This window comes from Vanessa atalanta, chromosome 23 (genome assembly GCF_905147765.1).
Source record: "Vanessa atalanta chromosome 23, ilVanAtal1.2, whole genome shotgun sequence".
NCBI classification, from domain to species: Eukaryota; Metazoa; Arthropoda; class Insecta; order Lepidoptera; family Nymphalidae; genus Vanessa; species Vanessa atalanta.
The window spans coordinates 6,507,771-6,526,420 of record NC_061893.1 but is presented as its reverse complement, the minus strand read 5'-3'; the positions used below and the strand labels follow the sequence as shown (position 1 = coordinate 6,526,420).

Genomic DNA, 18,650 nt, shown 5'->3' with positions numbered 1-18,650 from the left:
GAAGAATGGACGGCCACAAGCAAATCCATATTAAAAATGAAGAGGATCTTCACAGACTACGTCAAGAAAAATGACTAGTGGTAATTTATATTTATACTGTTTGTTTGCCCTTTGCAATTAATTATCTCTTACGTTTGATATGCTTTTTTAATGTTAAGCTTAATTTTCTCATCATATTATGTCACTGTAACAAACCCTCTGTTTTTATTTTATATATACTGTTCCACAAAGTATTAGTACACATATTTCACTCAAATGTACCTCGACTAACTTTTATACACATATACACAATATCATGTTTCACAAATAGCAATCTCAATACGGATTTATTACAATTAGCATTCCTAGTTCTTACAAACCATGTATTCTTTAACATTCTATTTTGTACCAAATTAATACCTGTCATTTGCAATGATTGATTCAAATGATATTATCTCAACGGATATAGATAACATTAATGTAGCATCTGCGTATTTATGTGATACACAAACTTGCAACTTATTAAATTCAGGTTCTGCTGGTTATCTTAAGATATTTTGTCAAAATATTCGTAGTATATATAAAAATTTCGATCATTTAACACTTCAGTTGTCGCGCTTCAAGTTTGAGAGTGACATTATAATACTAACGGAATGCTGGTTAAATAGTCACAAACCTATTCCTACTATTGATAACTATGATTATTATTACTCGGGTAATTGCCTTAATCAAAACGATGGTATAGTCATATACGTGAAAAAAGACATAAAATGTTCTATAACGGAACCCAAAGCAATAGGAGGCAACTTTTTACTTATTAAAATTGAACCAGACATATTCATTTTGGCTATTTATAGATCCCCGTCCATACAATGCACAGACAGTTTTTTAAACTCTATTGATAATATTATTCGTCCCATTAGCCCGAGAAATAACTTGATAATTGCCGGAGATATAAACATTGATATTAAAGCCTGTTCTATTGATAGGAACTGTGCAGCTTACCTAAATGTAACCGCTGAACTGGGGCTATTGCCTGGGCACACATATCCTACTAGGTTGCACAACTGTCTAGATCATATTATGCTAAAAACAGTATTTCGAGCATCGGTATTTGTAGTTGATTCTACCATAACGGACCATGCCTCAGTACTGCTCAGCATTGACCTCGCCCCCTGTAAGTCTAAAAAACCAATCACTTACAAAAGAATTAATTTTGATGCCTGCATTAAATACTTAGAGACAGTGGACTTCTCTTTTATCACACCATCTTGTGATGCTAATGAAGCAGCATCAAGGTTTGTTGATATACTGTCTGGTTCTGTTAAACTGAACTCTGAAATTAGCCGTATACCTAGTAAGAAAAGAACACTTAAACCATGGATAACCACTGGACTCCTACGCTGTATCCGGAATAGAGATAAACTACACAAAAAATACAAAAAAGAACCAAATAACGTAATGCTCGAGGTTACATATAAGCGATACCGGAACTTTTGTAACTCTCTGTTGAGAAAGCTTAAAATAAACTTTGAAAAAACGCTTTTACGTAATGCAAAAACTAATAAAGAATCTTGGAATGCAATCAAATCAATTATAGATTATACGAAACAGAAAACGTCAGCTGAAAATCTTTTAAGTCCTAACAATAATATCAATAATAGCATAGACTCTGTAAATAATTACTTTTCTAGTATAGGGAAGCAGCTTGCCGAAACTGCAACTGCGTATAATGAAAATAACACCAATTCATACAATTTTACGTTTCCTCCAGAGTGTAATTCCATAGTAATACTACCACCAGATGAGGCAGAGATAGAACTGTTAATAATGAACCTCAAAAATAATTGCGCTACAGGCTGGGACTTAGTACCAGCCCAGCTTCTAAAATTATCTAAGCATATAATAGTCCCAGCTCTTTCTAAGCTCTTTAACCTTTGCATAATTCAGGGAGTGTTCCCTGAGGTCTTTAAAAGATCGCTTATCACTCCTGTTCACAAGGGTGGGAAGCGAGACCAAGTTTCTAATTATAGACCTATATCAGTTCTGTCATCCCTTTCCAAAATATTAGAAAAACTACTAAATAACAGACTAATTAATTTTCTAGAACACAACAAAATTTTATCTGCCTCACAGTTTGGTTTTAGGTCTGGGAAAAGTACTGAAGACGCAGTCATCAAATTAACGAATTATGTTACTTCTCAGGTAGATAGAAAACAAAAGTGTTTAGGTATATTCCTTGACCTAGCCAAGGCGTTTGATACCGTCTCAATTCCCATTCTTGTGAACAAGTTGGAATGCCTCGGTATTCGTGGCAAACCGCTCCTGATATTTAAGGACTTTTTGGTTAATCGTTCACAACAAGTAAAAATTGGTGATCACGTCAGTTCTCAGGCACCTGTCATTTGTGGCGTCCCTCAGGGCAGTATTCTTGGCCCAACTCTCTTTTTGATCTATATTAATGACCTATGTGAACAAATTTTAAGAAATGGTAAAATTTTTACCTACGCGGATGATACTGCGCTTGTATTCCACGGAGAGACTTGGGACAAAGTACGGTATTATGCTCAATTAGGACTCCACAGAGTCAATCAATGGCTTAGTGTAAACCTGTTGACATTGAATCTCTCCAAAACCTCATTTATTCAGTTTTCTGTGGCCAAAACAAAACCAGATAACATTAGTCTTAAGGTTCACACATGTAACTACCCCAGTGATTCTCTTGCTTCCTGTTCATGCTTTGAGATAGCTAAATGTACGACCGTCAAATATCTAGGAGTTATTTTGGACGAAAAACTCAGCTGGCGCTCTCATATAGACATCACAACTACGCGCACCAGAAAACTTATTTGGGTTTTCAAGAAGTTGAGGCACGTTGCTGATTTAGATCTTCTGCGCACAATATATTACGCACTAGTTCAGTCAGTCATTGGATATTGTATAAAAGCTTGGGGTGGTGCTTGTAAAACCTTTATATTAGACTTGGAAAGAGCGCATAGATCTATCTTAAAAGTCATGACCTCTAGCCCATACAGATTTTCTACAACTAAGTTGTATGAAAAATGTCAACTCCTAACGGTTAGGCAACTATACGTCTATCAATTAGTTATCCAACAACATAGAATAACCCCCTATCATGCCGATGAATACAGTAAACAACGTGTCATTAAAAACGTATGTCCACCTGTTATATGTCGAACAGCTTCAGCCAAACGACAACATGATTATAAAGCAGTTTATTTGTATAACAAAATAAATAAAATAAAAAATATCCATCCCTTATGTAATCGTGAAGCTAAAGTATATATTAAAAATTGGCTACTAGGACTAGATTATGAACAAACTGAGCTGTTGTTGCTATAATATTTTGTGAAACAATTTACACATACACATACACACACACACACACACACACACACACACACACACACACACACACACACACACACACACACACACAGACACATACACATACACACACATACACACTCTACTATAGTGTACAGTAAGAAATAGTTATTTATCATTTATTTTTATTTACATAGAACGATATGACACTAAAATATGAGAGAGGACACTGATTTCTGTAATACAGGTCTTTGAGCCTAGCTCAGAAATCAGGGACTTTATTATACTTTGTAACTTTTTATGTGAATAAAGATTATTTATTATTATTATGTAATATTAACCATACAAAGCCAATGCGCCAACATTGGCGCATTGGCGTTGTATGGTAAATATTACGTAAGATTTTATGTATTTTGTGATACCTACCCCGGCGGGCTAGCGTAACTGTCATTTTATAACATTATATGAGAGAGAGAAAGAGAGACAGACATTATTGTGTTCAATGAATATTACGCGAGGTACTTCCCTAGCGTTATTTACTTAATTCTAAAAACCGTAAAATAGTGCCGTGCGTGTACTCTTAAATAAATAATTAATCATTGTTATCATAACAACTCTCTAAATACAATGTAATATCGATAAATTAAAAGTTCACAATGTAAGTTATTGTAACGCTTGCTTATTTGTTATCGAACAAAGAGCGGAAAAACAATAAAAGCAATGGCGTGTCAGCTAAATAGTCACTTAAAAAACCGTTATGCGACCGACTGAGCAATTGAACACGGTAGTTTAAGTATTACAATCCAGACTATTATATTACCTTTAAGAGTCAACCACCTATTGAAACTTCCGATGTCAAAAAAGCCGAAGTCAAATTACCTTATTGAATACATAAAACATTTATTCATTCAACAGTAGTAGCACTACCAGAGACCTGAGAACTGATGAAAAAACCTCGGTGTGACTCTCCTTTTTTTCTTGTTAAGTGATTTGCATCATAGTCAATTAAAATATTTTTATTTTTGTAAAAAATGTAATTAAATCAAAATATTCTTTATTTCACTTTTGAATCATCATATTGCATTATTAAATTAAATGTTAAACAACCACTGGTACGGAAAGTATATTCAACTGAGAAGTACCGGCATGAAACTCAGTAGTCACCTTTGCGCCGTTTTAATTACAGAGTATATAAATGAAGTACAATTAAATTTTTATATAAAATTTATACAACTGTTAGTATATGGAATATACGATTACAATTCAGAATTGTTTTCGTCTATCAAGGCCGAACGCGATGTGAATTACAAACATGCTAGAGCTTAGGTGGTCACCCGAAATCTTAGTGCCCATTGTATAAACAGCTAATGAACCAGCTCTCCTGTATTGGTAACCTTACTTACCTTCAAAATAACTGAACCTTTACTGTCGTTTTAAGGGTGAAATCTTCACACGATTGCCAACCACAACTGTATAACGGCTCAAATTCTGAAGGATGCGTGAGCGCATATAATACGTACAAGAACAAGCGTTTATGTTCATATAAAGGGTCTGCTGAAAACTTTAAGCAAACTCAGACGAAATATACTTTACCCCCAAGAATTTCTGACTATATTATATTAATATATTATAGCGAGACATGTTCGACGATAAATTCTATACTAACATCAATGATAATTGGAGAGTGTCGAAGTCGAAGTTCGACACTCTCCGACCTACCTCCGACACTAACCTCAAATATCATATAATTAATATATATATGTGTATGTGTCTATATATCAAAATAAATATGTATATATAAAGCTAATAATAATATGAACAAGGCTAAATAGCAAGTGAAAACAAAAACCAGCGGCTATTGTACAAAAAAGTAAGTTCTTCCCGTCACCCCACTTTTTCCTAACCCAGTCTTTCTAGTTACACGGGTTAAGTAGGGTTTCATTGTCCTGCTTTAATTAACTCGACCTTAATCGAATTAAGTTACTCAAACATCCCACGGGTCAAACTGCGTTAATTTGCTTAATATCGTGTTATAAAATTTCTTCATCTGAGATACGACTTATTATTTTTTCTTATATGTCTCAGCTTCTGATTAAATTAATTCAGGTGGGTATTAGTAGCCAGTATTCTTCATTTTTTTTCTTTTTTAAATATAGAATTTTATTTTCATACTAGCTGTGCCCGCGACTTCCTGCGCGTTTGAATTTAATTTATTTGGACATTGCAGCGTGACTTTATTATTATTTTAAATATAATTCTAACATACAAGTATAGCCTAAGTTACACCTTATTACACCAGCTATCAGTAAAATTTCCGTCAAAATCGGTCCAGCCGTTCCAGAGATTAGCCGGAACAAACAAACAGACAGACAGACAAAAATTGTAAAAAATGCTATTTTAGTATATTTACTGTGTATACATACATAAGCATTTAGTAAAAAGCTGTTATTTTAATATCACAAACAGACACTCCAATTTTATTATATGTATAAATTTTTCTGTCTGCTCTTCGTCAAATGCATCGGAATTCGTGGCCTAATTATAATTGTTTACACTTTCGCGAAAATCGATGTTAAGGCGGGAACATTGAACCTGCTTTGTTTATATTGAAAACAATCTATAAATTCAGTAGTAAACACGCTGTAGCTTGGCAGCTCGCCAACGTGCAATAGTTTACTAAAATTTCATATTTATTATGAATATTATTCTAACGCCTAACGTCAGTACTTTGTATCGCTGCGTTCCGGTTTGAAGGGTGAGTGTTGAATGTTATTAAAAGAACGCCGCACGTGGAATACTGCATCTTAGTTCCTATATCTATGCGAAGGTCTTCATTATAGAATATCACCTTTCAGTCCATTTGTTCACTTTTTTTTCGATCTTTAAAGCAAGAAGCCGAAGATCGTCGATGTTATGAGGATTTATAACAATGAAGTGTTTTTTTTCTATATAATATAAAGCGTACTCTTTCTCTTAACGTATATTGAAATATTACTTCAACAGCTGCAAACATTTGAAGATAACAAAAGAGTTTTTATGTAATATAAATAAATGTTTTATAACTATTATAATTTCCAATATTTCGAATACGCACGCTACTCAAATGCGGTTACAATGTAACCATTCAAATTGACGTATCGTAAACATATGGTTTTTTCAGCTTAACTATATATTACATGTAGCTGTTGTGTTAAATCTATTATCCTTAAGCAAACCTACCAAACAAATACAAAAAAAAACCATCAAAATCGGTGCAGCCACTTACAGACATACAGAATAATTATATATATAAATAAGGCTTGACAATTTATCGTATGTAGGTATAAGAATATATATTCAAGTTTGCATTTTCAATACAATAAAAATGTACTCACCGCCCCCCCCCCCCCACTAAACTTCAACTCTGCAGCTTTGTATTACGAACGTATACTATTAGTCATCGCGAACAGTTAATCGATTTCCGTGCAAATTTAATTTTAGCACAACACTTGAAAACATTACGTGATTTACAAATTTTAACATTAAGTGTAAAACGAATTAATTTCACTAACGTTGTTTTTAAGAACGTTTGAAATGCAGCGAAGCAAATTGCTTGCTTCTTAAAAGAAATTAAAAAAAATCTTTCTTCAAGTAGGTTCTCGAACGGACTTTTGAATCGTCAATTAAATTTTAATCTATCTATCAATGTTAATTTTAATATAAAACTGACATCGGTTCGTTCACAGTACACAGTTCGGAGTGTACATATATTTACAAACATTCAAATATATTTACTTGGTGGTAGGGCTTTGTGCAAGCCCGTCTGGGTAGGTACCACCCACTCATCAGATATTCTATCGCCATATAACAGTACTCTGTATTGTTGTGTTCCGGTTAGAAGGGTGAGTGAGCCAGTGTAATCACAGGCACAATGGATATAACATCTTAGTTCCCAAGGTTGGTGGCGCATAGGTGATGTAAGGAATGGATAATATTTCTTACATTTGTCTATGGGCAGTGGTGACGACTTATCATCGGGTGGCCTATATGCTCGTCCGTCAACCAAAGCCATAAAAAAAATCTCTATTAGAATAATAATTAATATTATTGAGACGAAAATATTGACTGTGTAAATCTATTATTATAGATAGAATACGTTTACAAAATAAATATTTTTAACCACAAAATAACACATTAATTTCTAAGACATTACGTTAATAACATCATAACTCAAATAAAAACAATACAATCATACTTAGTAATCAACGTAAAAAAAAAACACAGATAAATTCCAATTAGTGTTCCGCCAATTGAAAAGCCCTATTAATAAATCTCGCTGTCCTGACAAAGTATAGCGTGTGAATTAATACTCGATCTACATAGACGACGACGCGCCCTCGTCGGCCCTAGTTTCGAATCGGGTCAGTATCCATTCGTGACTGTTTACGGTAATTAAATTCATCATTTGTGTATCTATAAACTTGTAATGGTACATTAACGAATGTCAAAGTCCTGTGTTTAACCTTACAGGTATCTGGAACACTCCACCGTGACGCCTAACCAATATTATCAATACGAAAGTGAGTTGAATGTTACGCTTTCACGTGTTACCTAGTCAACCGATCATCGATAACATTTTGCATGCATGTTATCATGGATACTGAAAATAACAAACTGTACATAATAACTGTCAAAGCATGTAAAGAACTATTAATAATAAACCAGTTATCGCTCGCGGCTACGGCCGCATAGTTGGTTTTAAGTATAAAAAACTATTTCCTTCCATGGAGTTCAACTTCATAGAAAATTTCATCAAATTTGGTTCAGTCGCTCAGTAGTTTTATCGTAATTAATATAAAATCCGTGTCAACGCTGCCATAATAAGAATTAAAAAAAAATAATAATCATTGTTACCAACACAAACACTAAAAGATAATATGACATATTTTAGTTGAAAGTTTCATACAAGAATACATTTTCAATCTTTATTTTCCATGAAGGTTCTAATACGACAAGATTCCACACATTTAAAAAGTTATTGTAATTATAAATAATAATAATGACGTCTAACACCAATGAAGGTATTCGGATATCCTGTTAAATATTTGCTTATCTGTAATCAGACAAACGCACGTTTCGCCACATACGATTCGTATAGCATAAGTGGCACAATGACCACGTGACCCAAGCTAGAAGTTGCCACATTAGAAAAAAAAATATCGCGAATTATTTATTACTAATATATATTATATAATTATGTTTTGTTGTCTTAATAATTGAATGTATATATAGTAACGGCCTTACTAACGTTTTATAGCGTGTGAATAGTTACACGCAGATTTCTCCCTCTCTGTCGCGAGTAATTTGATGATGATTGATTCAGTAGAATTATCTAATTGATGTTACCAGTTTTTTTAAGCCATTCCTGTCGCTGTTGCGTGAAATAGCCTCTAACCTTTATAAGTCGCGACACGTTACTAGACCTTTTAGAATTAAAATAATAAAAAATTTAATTGAAATCATTGGGCATAAAAATATTCACATACAATCTTAATCTTCATACATTTACCCTACTATCCGTTATTCAAGAAGTCGTTCCTACACGTCACATACATGAGACATTCAACTTTGAAAATCCTTAACTAATTCCGAATATTTACTAACTAGTCGCTAATGTACGCTACGTAACATATGTTCAAAGTTAAAAATAAACAGAATTTCAAAACAGTACCTAGTATTTTATAAAATCTATTTCAATCAAGGTAATAGCTGGTAAACGTCCCACAGCTGGGCAAATGCCTCCTCCTGTGGCAGAATTACATTGAAATTAGACACATGAAGGTTTCCTTCATCGCCGAGCACGAGATTAATTAAAATCACAAATTAAGCACACGAAATTTCAGTGGTGCTCAGTTTTAACCTGAAATCATAGGATAAGATGCACGCGTTCTAATCACTGAGTCATTTCATACTTCAATCAGTATTCACAAATGGTTTGTTCAAACTGTTGCATTCATTGCGATATAACGTTTACGATTGTTTGATAAGGATGATAATGGCACAATAACCGAATGAAGTTTTCGCACGTGCACGGTTGACTTCGTCGTAATGCTTGCAAACAATTATGAGCTTTAGACGAATGTATCACAATGGCACTATTACTTTAAAATAATATCAGTTGATACGAGACAAAGTTCAAAGGACTCTGACAATAATATCTTATACATAACTGTTGTAACAAGTATGTAAATGCTCTTTGTAAAGGAATTATGTTTCCAAGGGAAATAGACAGACAATTGGGACGTTGTCATTGTACTCGTAAGCACAAGCCATTCCTTTTATTGTCATTGCTCTGCCAACCATGATCTAAGATTTTATATTCCTTGTACTTGTAATTACAAAGGGTCACTGACCTTTCAAACTGAAAACACAATGCAAAGTATTGTGATTGGTTAAAAAATATAACTTTTTCAAATTAAAAACGTTGAGAATTGAAAAAGATTATATTGTATCTTTAAGGTTGGTCTCAAATGAAAATAAGACACCTAGACTTTTTTCTATTAGTAATTAATTAATGTTCGTTGTAAGCAAAATATAATATATTAGCTTGCTTCGTAAACATGACAAATGTGTCAAACGTCAATGTTACTGACATCTGTCATAGTTTATTCTCGAACCAGAATACCGCATTAGCTGGTTGCCTTTTCGAACTTGTTTCGAAATGTATCTCTGCTTGTCCATTATTAGATAATATCTATTGGACTCTAGTTCCTTTGGAACTAATTTCCTTAAAGTTTATATTCACTTCATCGCAGGACTTTTTGCAAGTCCATCTGAATAGGAGCTACCCACTAATTGAATATTCTACCGCCAAACAGTAATACTCAGTATTGTTGTGTTTCGGTTTGAAGGGTGAGTGAGCCTGTGTAACTAAAACCAACATAGTCTTAGTTCCCAAGATTGTCAGCGCATATGCCGGTCAGCCAGGTTATACCAATAACATTAAAAAATAATTAAAAAAAGTCCATCTTCTTCCAAAATCTTCGTCCAAGTCTGTTAACTAACATAGATCTGCTATTATAAATAATAGCCTGATAAAGTGATTAATATATCAAATTGGCTAGACAATAAATAATTATATATAATGGTCATTCATTATACATATAATAACGATTTAATCACTATGACTGTAACAGATATATAAATCAATCCCATTCCTTTTGCCACGCCAAAACTTGAGAACGACTTTAACGCTTTTTTTTTAATCTAATACTTCGGCGAAGGTTTTTGTGGAAAGAGAAATTATTATTTGTTATTACAGTTCGATTTGAATATTCATAGCTAAGACAAAACATCAACATCAACAATGTCGGGTCAGCTAGAATAAAAAAGATGAGTTACGGTATAGTTACTTGGTGGTAGGGATAGGTACCACCCATCCATAAGATATTCTACCGCTAAACAACAGTACCCAGTATTGTGGTGTTCCGGTCTGAAGGGTGAGTGAGACAGTGAAACTACAGACACAAGGGACATCACTTCTTAGTTGCCGAGGTTGGTGGCGCATTGGCGATGTAAGGAATGGTTAATATTTCTTATATTCTCATTGCCTAGGTGATCGCTTATCATCAGGTGGCCCATATGCTAGTTCGCCAACCTATGCCATAAAAAAAGACACGAATCATAAACGACTATCAATATAATACATGTCTATTATCCAGTACGGTACAGTACAGTAATATAGATATATATTTTTAATATGTATGCCGACTTGATCTCAATGCGTGTGAAAGTTATATAAAAATATAACAATAATTTAACCGCCCTTCCCATTTATTTGCTGTTGCGTGAAATGGCTGCTAACCTTTACGAGTCGAAGCACGTAACTGGACCTTTTATTATTAAACTAAACAATTTAAATCATTAAGCACAAATAGACTAACATACAATCACTGCTTGTGGTTCAGCCTTTAAAAAACTGCAGTAGAAGTAAAGATTAAAAATTCAAATTTCGAATGTTCGGAATATAAAAATCTATTCTTTTTTTTCTCGGAATACTTAAGACGGCAGACGTCTCACGTGCCCCTTATAGTTCTAAAATAGGATAGGTCAAGGGACCCTCCATATTTGGAGAACACTTGTACCCCGTCAGAAGAGATGAAAAATACAGCGTCATATGAAACATTTTTTTTTTCTTATAATTTCAAATATTTCCTTTATAAATGCGAAAATTAGTTTTTATATTTGTTATACGAACATACGTTTATAAGACGTGACCTACTATGAAAGATAACTAATTACTCCCAAAGGAAGCTAGTTAGTTATTAAAATAAATTCAACTTCTAAACACCGGCAACATTTAAAGTTCGAATTTTCAATTCTGATGTTAGTCTTAAAAAAGTCTATACCCTTCCTTGGAGTTCAACTCGCTGAATATCAAATTTGGTGCAGTAGTTTGGTCGGAAAAGCGTAACAGACAGTTACCTTCGTATTTATAATATTAGAATGGAATATATATAGTTTTTAATTATAAATGCTAATGCAAGCGGTTTATAAATTTTGCTTTGAATAATACTTAATTCGAACTAAACATTTTCACGTAGAAATATTTTACAATATAAATATAAAATCAGCAATTCGAGTACGTGTCCAAATGGAAAAAGAATTGTGAGTGTGAGTAATTCGTTATTTAAACAAATCATTTAAAATTATATATCCTTTCCTAAGTTACATACTGCTTACATGACTTTTATGGATGCGTCATTACAGTTATGTGCTTTTACAATTTAACAATAACCAGTAAAAGCCTATTGTTGTTGTTTGGCTAAAAACAAGTCAAGGTGTACTTATTCAAGTACACTTCACAGTGAAGTATTTCTCTATTATAATTTTGAAAAGCAACCTCCAGCGAGAAGAAACCGTAAACCGCAGTTGCTCTTTTTAAATAACCACAATAATAATAATAATGTATTTAGAAACAGTCCTATGTCCAGACATCTTTATCCAATAAAACCGGCCAAGTGCGAGTCAGACTCGCGCATGAAGAGCTCCATACCATTCTTTAAAAAAGGGCCAAAAAAATCACGTTTGATGTAAATTTTTACGAGATTTTATTCTGTTTTTTACTATTTGTTATTATGCTATAACAGAAATACCACACAAAATTTCAACTGTCTATCACAGTTCATGAGAGTACAGCCAGGTGTCAGAGGGACAGACAGATGGACAGACAACGGAGTCTTAGTAACACCGTTTTACCATTTGGGTACGGAACCCTAAAACTTCAACTGTAAATGTAGAGATGTATTATTTTATAACATTTTTAATTTTTAAATTACTAGCTACATAAACCCACTTCGCAAGGCTACATTAAAAAAAGATGTTTACAATACTCTGTATTACTAAATGTAAAAAGTGCAATCAGCAAATCGAATATAATCAGAAAACGTGACTAAACTAACACGTATGACTAATACATATTTTACAAACAAGACATCCGTGGAAAGTGTAAGCGTTCACGAGAATATTAAGAACATACATATCTCATTTAAAAGTAATCGGACGTGACGTCACGAGGAAACGCACCGTGTCGCAGCGGGGAAGTCATCATTCCCATAGCCGCCAGAAAACAGTTAGATCCAGAAATAAAACCGCAATTCTTACTTGAGCTCTCGTACGAAGCGGACGTATACAAAGAGACAGGGGCATGGGATCATATTAAAATAGTCAATCTATAAACAGCTGTTGACGAAGTGGGTGCGTTGCCTTTCGAATGTTTTCTAATTTTTATTGTTGTCGGTCTAAATGAGCTTTTATAACGACAGTATAAGTACTATATGAGTGTATACTATTGGAGTGTAGTGTAATATACTTTAATTATTCTAGACAGGCTATAAACACTGATGCGTGTAATTAAGTCTGGTTTAATTAGTTTATGTATTAGAACATCCATAAATATTTAATAGTCTTTAATAGCCGTATAAGTAAATACGGTTAGTTTGTACGAATTTCACGCTTGATAATAATTTAAATTTTGATATAGTATATCCGTTTCATAACATGAAACTTTTACAACTTATATACATATATAAAAGTTTGAATCTTTATGGAAAGCTTAATACCGTTAATTTAATATAAATCATGATACGTCGTTTAATATTCAATAATATATTTTATTAACTTGATTTTAACTAATATACTAATAATTAAATAGCCAAATTTTGTGTTTTATTGTTTTAGTATGTAGCGTATGTATGTATTAATTTCGTTTTCAAGGTATAAGCATAAGGTAAGCATTAATAAGAATAACTCAAACATTTAAGTCACATAATATTTTCTAGCGACCTATAACCATAAAAACAACGTAAATAATAAAAGGGATGCCACATCTGCGTCATAAATATGTCTACAATGAGAGCGTCGTCACAAGAACGAAAGCTTTCAAATGTTTCTTTTAAGAGTTAGTGCCTTACTCGTCCACTTTATCGAAGTACCTAATATGGCCTTATTTATCATGGTGTTATATGTGTATTATATTATAGGTTTTCCTGTACTTTTTGACGCGGAGCAATTGTTTGACGAACACTTTGCATCGTAAGTAAATTGTATGCATTTAGGGGGGTTCCGATATTTGTTGTTGGGGCTTTAAAAAATCAAGCGCAAGCAAAAAAACCTTGATAAATAATATTATTCAATATAAGATATTACATTCGGTAGAATATACTTTTCAAACCGGTGGCAACACTACATTTAATTCAACAATGTAACGTGACGTTTCAAAAGTGCTATGAGATACAGACAGAGCTCAATGAGCTTTTTTTTTAAAATTTACCAATATACATAAAATGTATAGCAAAACTTCAGCGGATTTCAGAGAAGATTTTAGTATTATATATAACCTATTGACGTGACTAGCGTGAGTTACAATTTTTTCTATGAAGTTATGGTTACTCTCCTTAGTAGATCCACATCTATAATAATCGAGATAAAAAAAATATATCCTCGAAGCGACATTTAACAAGGTTTTATCAGACATAATTTGTTAGTTTATGTAAATACTTGCAACAGAATTTCAAAAGTGTCCACCACACCTACATAACATGCACGCATAGTACATAGATGTATTGAAAAAACTTCTTTGAAAGTTTTTTTACTAAAGACAGACTACTTTGTGCACGACTGAGATACCTACCACCTCAATATGTACGTAAAGACAAAAGAAAGTCATCAAGCACCCATAGAGACTTCGGAAATACAGGATCACTCTCCCTAATCACAGGAGTAAAAAAAAAAAACATCTTTGACATTTAACTGACGTGATATCATTTGTCGAGATCTTAATAAATTTATGGTTTTATGAAAATAATGGCATTTTGAATATTCTGGAATTTATAGAAACTTTAGAAGTAATGTATAGAGTATATAAGAAGTTAAGTGAAGTAGTGTTGTAGGTATTTTTAGTACATAATACTACTAAATAATTAACAAATTGCCTGCAAAATATACTTGCAAAGATCACTTTATGATTATACGAAACAAATTTAATGAACATTAATCTTGGCAACGAAGTTACTTTGCATAAACTTTACGATAAGGGAAGTCCTTAACAGAATATACACGTTTAGGTTGTAGTTGGCAGAATGATCAGGAAGTAATATTTTATTGTAAAACGGTCATGATGCTTTTATTGACACTCATTTCCATCATATCATGAATTAATGTATACGAATATACCGTTATATAAATTAACACGAAGCCTTAAAACTTATGTTTAATTATTATTAATATTATCTATTTTTTTATTTCTACGTTTATATGAAATGAGCTTTTTGTAAGGCCTAACTAAAAAATCTACTAAAGCTTTATACATATATCTAAAGAAGGTTTTAGTTTAGAACATTATTGTACATACATATATATGCGCATCGCAGTTTCACTCGTTTTTAATTTACACTATACGCGTGATAAGCGTGAATTTCATGTTACTCTTCCTAATACATAAAATTAAATAACGTCTACATAATATAGATACTTGAATCAGATTCAATGTGACCTAAAAATAATGATACGTAAATTGTTTATGTCCATAGACAGTCAGTTTTATTTCAATGCGTATCACGAATATAGCGATTCCTTAGACCTTAGGTATCATACTAATTAGCATAATGTTTTGTATGAATCAGCAAGTCAATACATCCGTTCGACGGAAATAAATTATAATAGATATGCCATAAAGCTATTTATATAAAAAAAAAAAATCCGCAAAATTTTAGAGTTTTCCAAGAAAAAATGTGCTGTAAGTGCAATAAGTATTTGGCAATATGTACGTAATCAAATTTTTTTATTATTAATAGGTTATAATACCTTTTATCATATAAAAAAGCTGATTGAATTACGATTTATATTTTCTGGCAATACCGATTCCGGTCGAGGTGAGCATATACAAAATAGAAACATCCTTAGAAGGGTAAATGCTCATCTACACTATTATATAAAGCTGAAAGATTTGTTTGTTCAAATGCACTAATCTCAATAGCATAGTATATAGGCAATTTATTGATAAGTATCAGCATGCTGCAACCCAAGAGACTACTGGCAGTATATAATAGAACCATTACCTAAAAAAAAAAAAAAAAACATAAAAGTCGAAAAGAAGTAACATTATGACAACCTTAGCATTGACCTTTTGAGAATCCTTATAAAACTATTTACAATTTTAAGAAAAGAAAAAAACACGTTTTTTATAACTGTTATCAATATTATTCAGTTAAGGGTCAGCGCAATGACGGACGCTGACGGCCGGATATCCTGTGATACCGCGCTTTTACCATGCTAGTTATAAATGCATATTTATTTGTATAAATATTGATTTGAAAATAAAAAAAATAAGCGCAAGTTTATCGGCTTATTAACATTTAAATAACATTAAGAAAATACTAAAAAATTGTTTTTTTTTTTTTTTTTCTTATTAAATGATAGAATTACAGATAATAAAACAGTTTTGGTTCTATTATAAAATCTATTTGAAATATATATTTACAATGCTGTTATTCACAATTAAATTTTAAAATGAAAAGTATTATTTTAATGACTAATTTATTCTTCTGATTAATTTAGTCTTAATAAACTTTTTAAATTTGTTAAATGGAAAATTGATTATATTTTTCGATATCTTATTATATATGCGAATACCATTGCCGAAAAATGTTCTCTGGACCATATGCAAATAAAATGAGTCTTATGAGATGTTTTTAACAAAGTTGAATTTTTGCAATATAGACACAATATTTTTACAAAAATATTATGTATATTTAAGATAACGTAGATCATTGTGATAGTTTATATAATCAGCAATAGTAGTTGTACAAAAATGAAGTAAAGGTAGACTTATAACAGAAAATTTGTAACACCATAAAGTCAATATGTCCTTCCTGGTTTTCATTTCTATCATGAGCTTGCACAGATAATTGTATCTTTTCTAATTAAAAATTTTAAACGTAAGTTTAAAAAAAGAATGTTACTATACAAGGTTAACATTCTTTTTTTAAAAAAAAGATTAAATGGTTTTTAAAAAAGTTAACAGGTGGCTTAACATTTAATATCTGTGCCATGGTTTGAAAGTTTATTTTATAGAATCTAAATTTAAATTTATGATTCAAGCTTGTTAAAATTTAAATGAGCAATATTTGTTATATTCAGTTGGCTATTGGAAAATGTCTAGTAATTTTGATGAAAGGCTGTAAAAAATATGGGGTTTGATTTCCTAGGTGGCATAAATTTAATTGTATATATATTATAATGTTGACTGTGTATCTACTATGAGAGGAATTACTATTCGTTCTTTTCAGTAGAATCTACATTTTCATTCATGGTGCATTCGTCATAATGAATGTTAGCTTTAGTCCCAGTCAATTAGTTAAATTATTACTGTCATTGCATAAAAGCCACAAAAAAATTGTTATTCTAAAAGAAAGTACAAGGGCTTTTAAACCTTAATATTAAATAATATAACTAATAATTAGCTTTGTAGTTGTATTTTTAATATAATGTAAGTGAAGTGTCAATTATAGATTTAAATGACGTAACTTTTATTGAGCTTGGTTGAAAAAAATATTTTACATATTACAATGCACCTAATAAAAACTTATAAAAATGTCCTGAAATAATTTTTATTATATCAAAAATATATATATTTTAATACTAGTACTACAGTTCTATAAAACTTTTATTAATTTTTTTATTGTTTTTAATATACCAAAGCTATTAAGAATAATCCAACTAATATAAAAAAATAGTATAACAAATAGCTCATTATTTTTTTAAGTAATAAATAATAACTAAGTGTAACATATTACTTAATTTTAATAATTATGTTTAATGTACAAAAATAATATAATTACCATTATGTACACGTACCTAATAAAATAAAAAGCGTATAAAATTAAAATAATAGCAGTAAATCGATAAATTTAACTTACGTATTACTTGAGCATCTGCGCTATCCTTTGTCAGGGCTAATAAAATTAAGTGAAACACAAGCCAGCACAACACATTAAAACTATTACACTTCAACATTTTATCACTAAAAGTTTCTTACACTTAAACAAATTATAATTATTTTCAAACTAAAAGATTACGCATGTTTAGGAAGAAAACAAATACGATATTATTTCAACGACAAGGCACTACAAATACATCGCGACGCCGACAACAAGCATACTGACTAATTGACAACAATGACAAGTGAGGAATTGACAACCACAATCCATTTACTGACGTCTATCTCACAGACTATAGCATGTTATGACGGCTACACACAGCAACGATATAAGGTAGCGATTTGTCTTTGCAGTTTCATCGCACATACATATTTCACCCTTAATTTTACTATATAAGATTTTAAATTAACATGGTTATTTTTATTACTAACAGTATTTAAAACTGGATATTTAGCATGTTTTTTATCTCAGTCTCGTGAACAAGACATTCTTAGATAATGTCGAAATATCGAGCTCCACCAAATAAAAATAAAAACCATGGTAAATATCCCCACTTAATTTTACTTCCAAAATTTAAACAACAGTTTCGCCGACGTTTAAAACGCCATTTTATCGCAAAACCATTGTGATTATCATAGATTAAACGAGCTCTCGACCAATGATATCGTGTCAATTTGTTCCTATAATTGTGGGAATAGAGCTGTGTTGCCGAACTATCGATAGTTTAACTATATAGTTATAGTTTGACTATCGATAGTTGACCTCGAAAATTATTTAAGATATCGATAGTACTATCGAAAATATAATCACAGAGATCAATACTATCGATAGTCAGTGAATGAATTT

General features: G+C 31.8%; 1 protein-coding gene across 1 annotated transcript in view; it reads right to left on the bottom strand.

Annotated features, from left to right (window-relative positions):
- The window catches only part of LOC125073236 (disintegrin and metalloproteinase domain-containing protein 22), an 82,541-nt gene extending 64,526 nt beyond the window's left edge, over nucleotides 1–18,015 (bottom strand). The window contains 1 exon segment of the mRNA XM_047683984.1: nucleotides 17,784–18,015. Coding sequence (XP_047539940.1) covers nucleotides 17,784–17,880 — 97 coding nt within the window. The 5' untranslated portion in view covers nucleotides 17,881–18,015.
- Nucleotides 18,016–18,650: the final 635 nt, after the last annotated feature.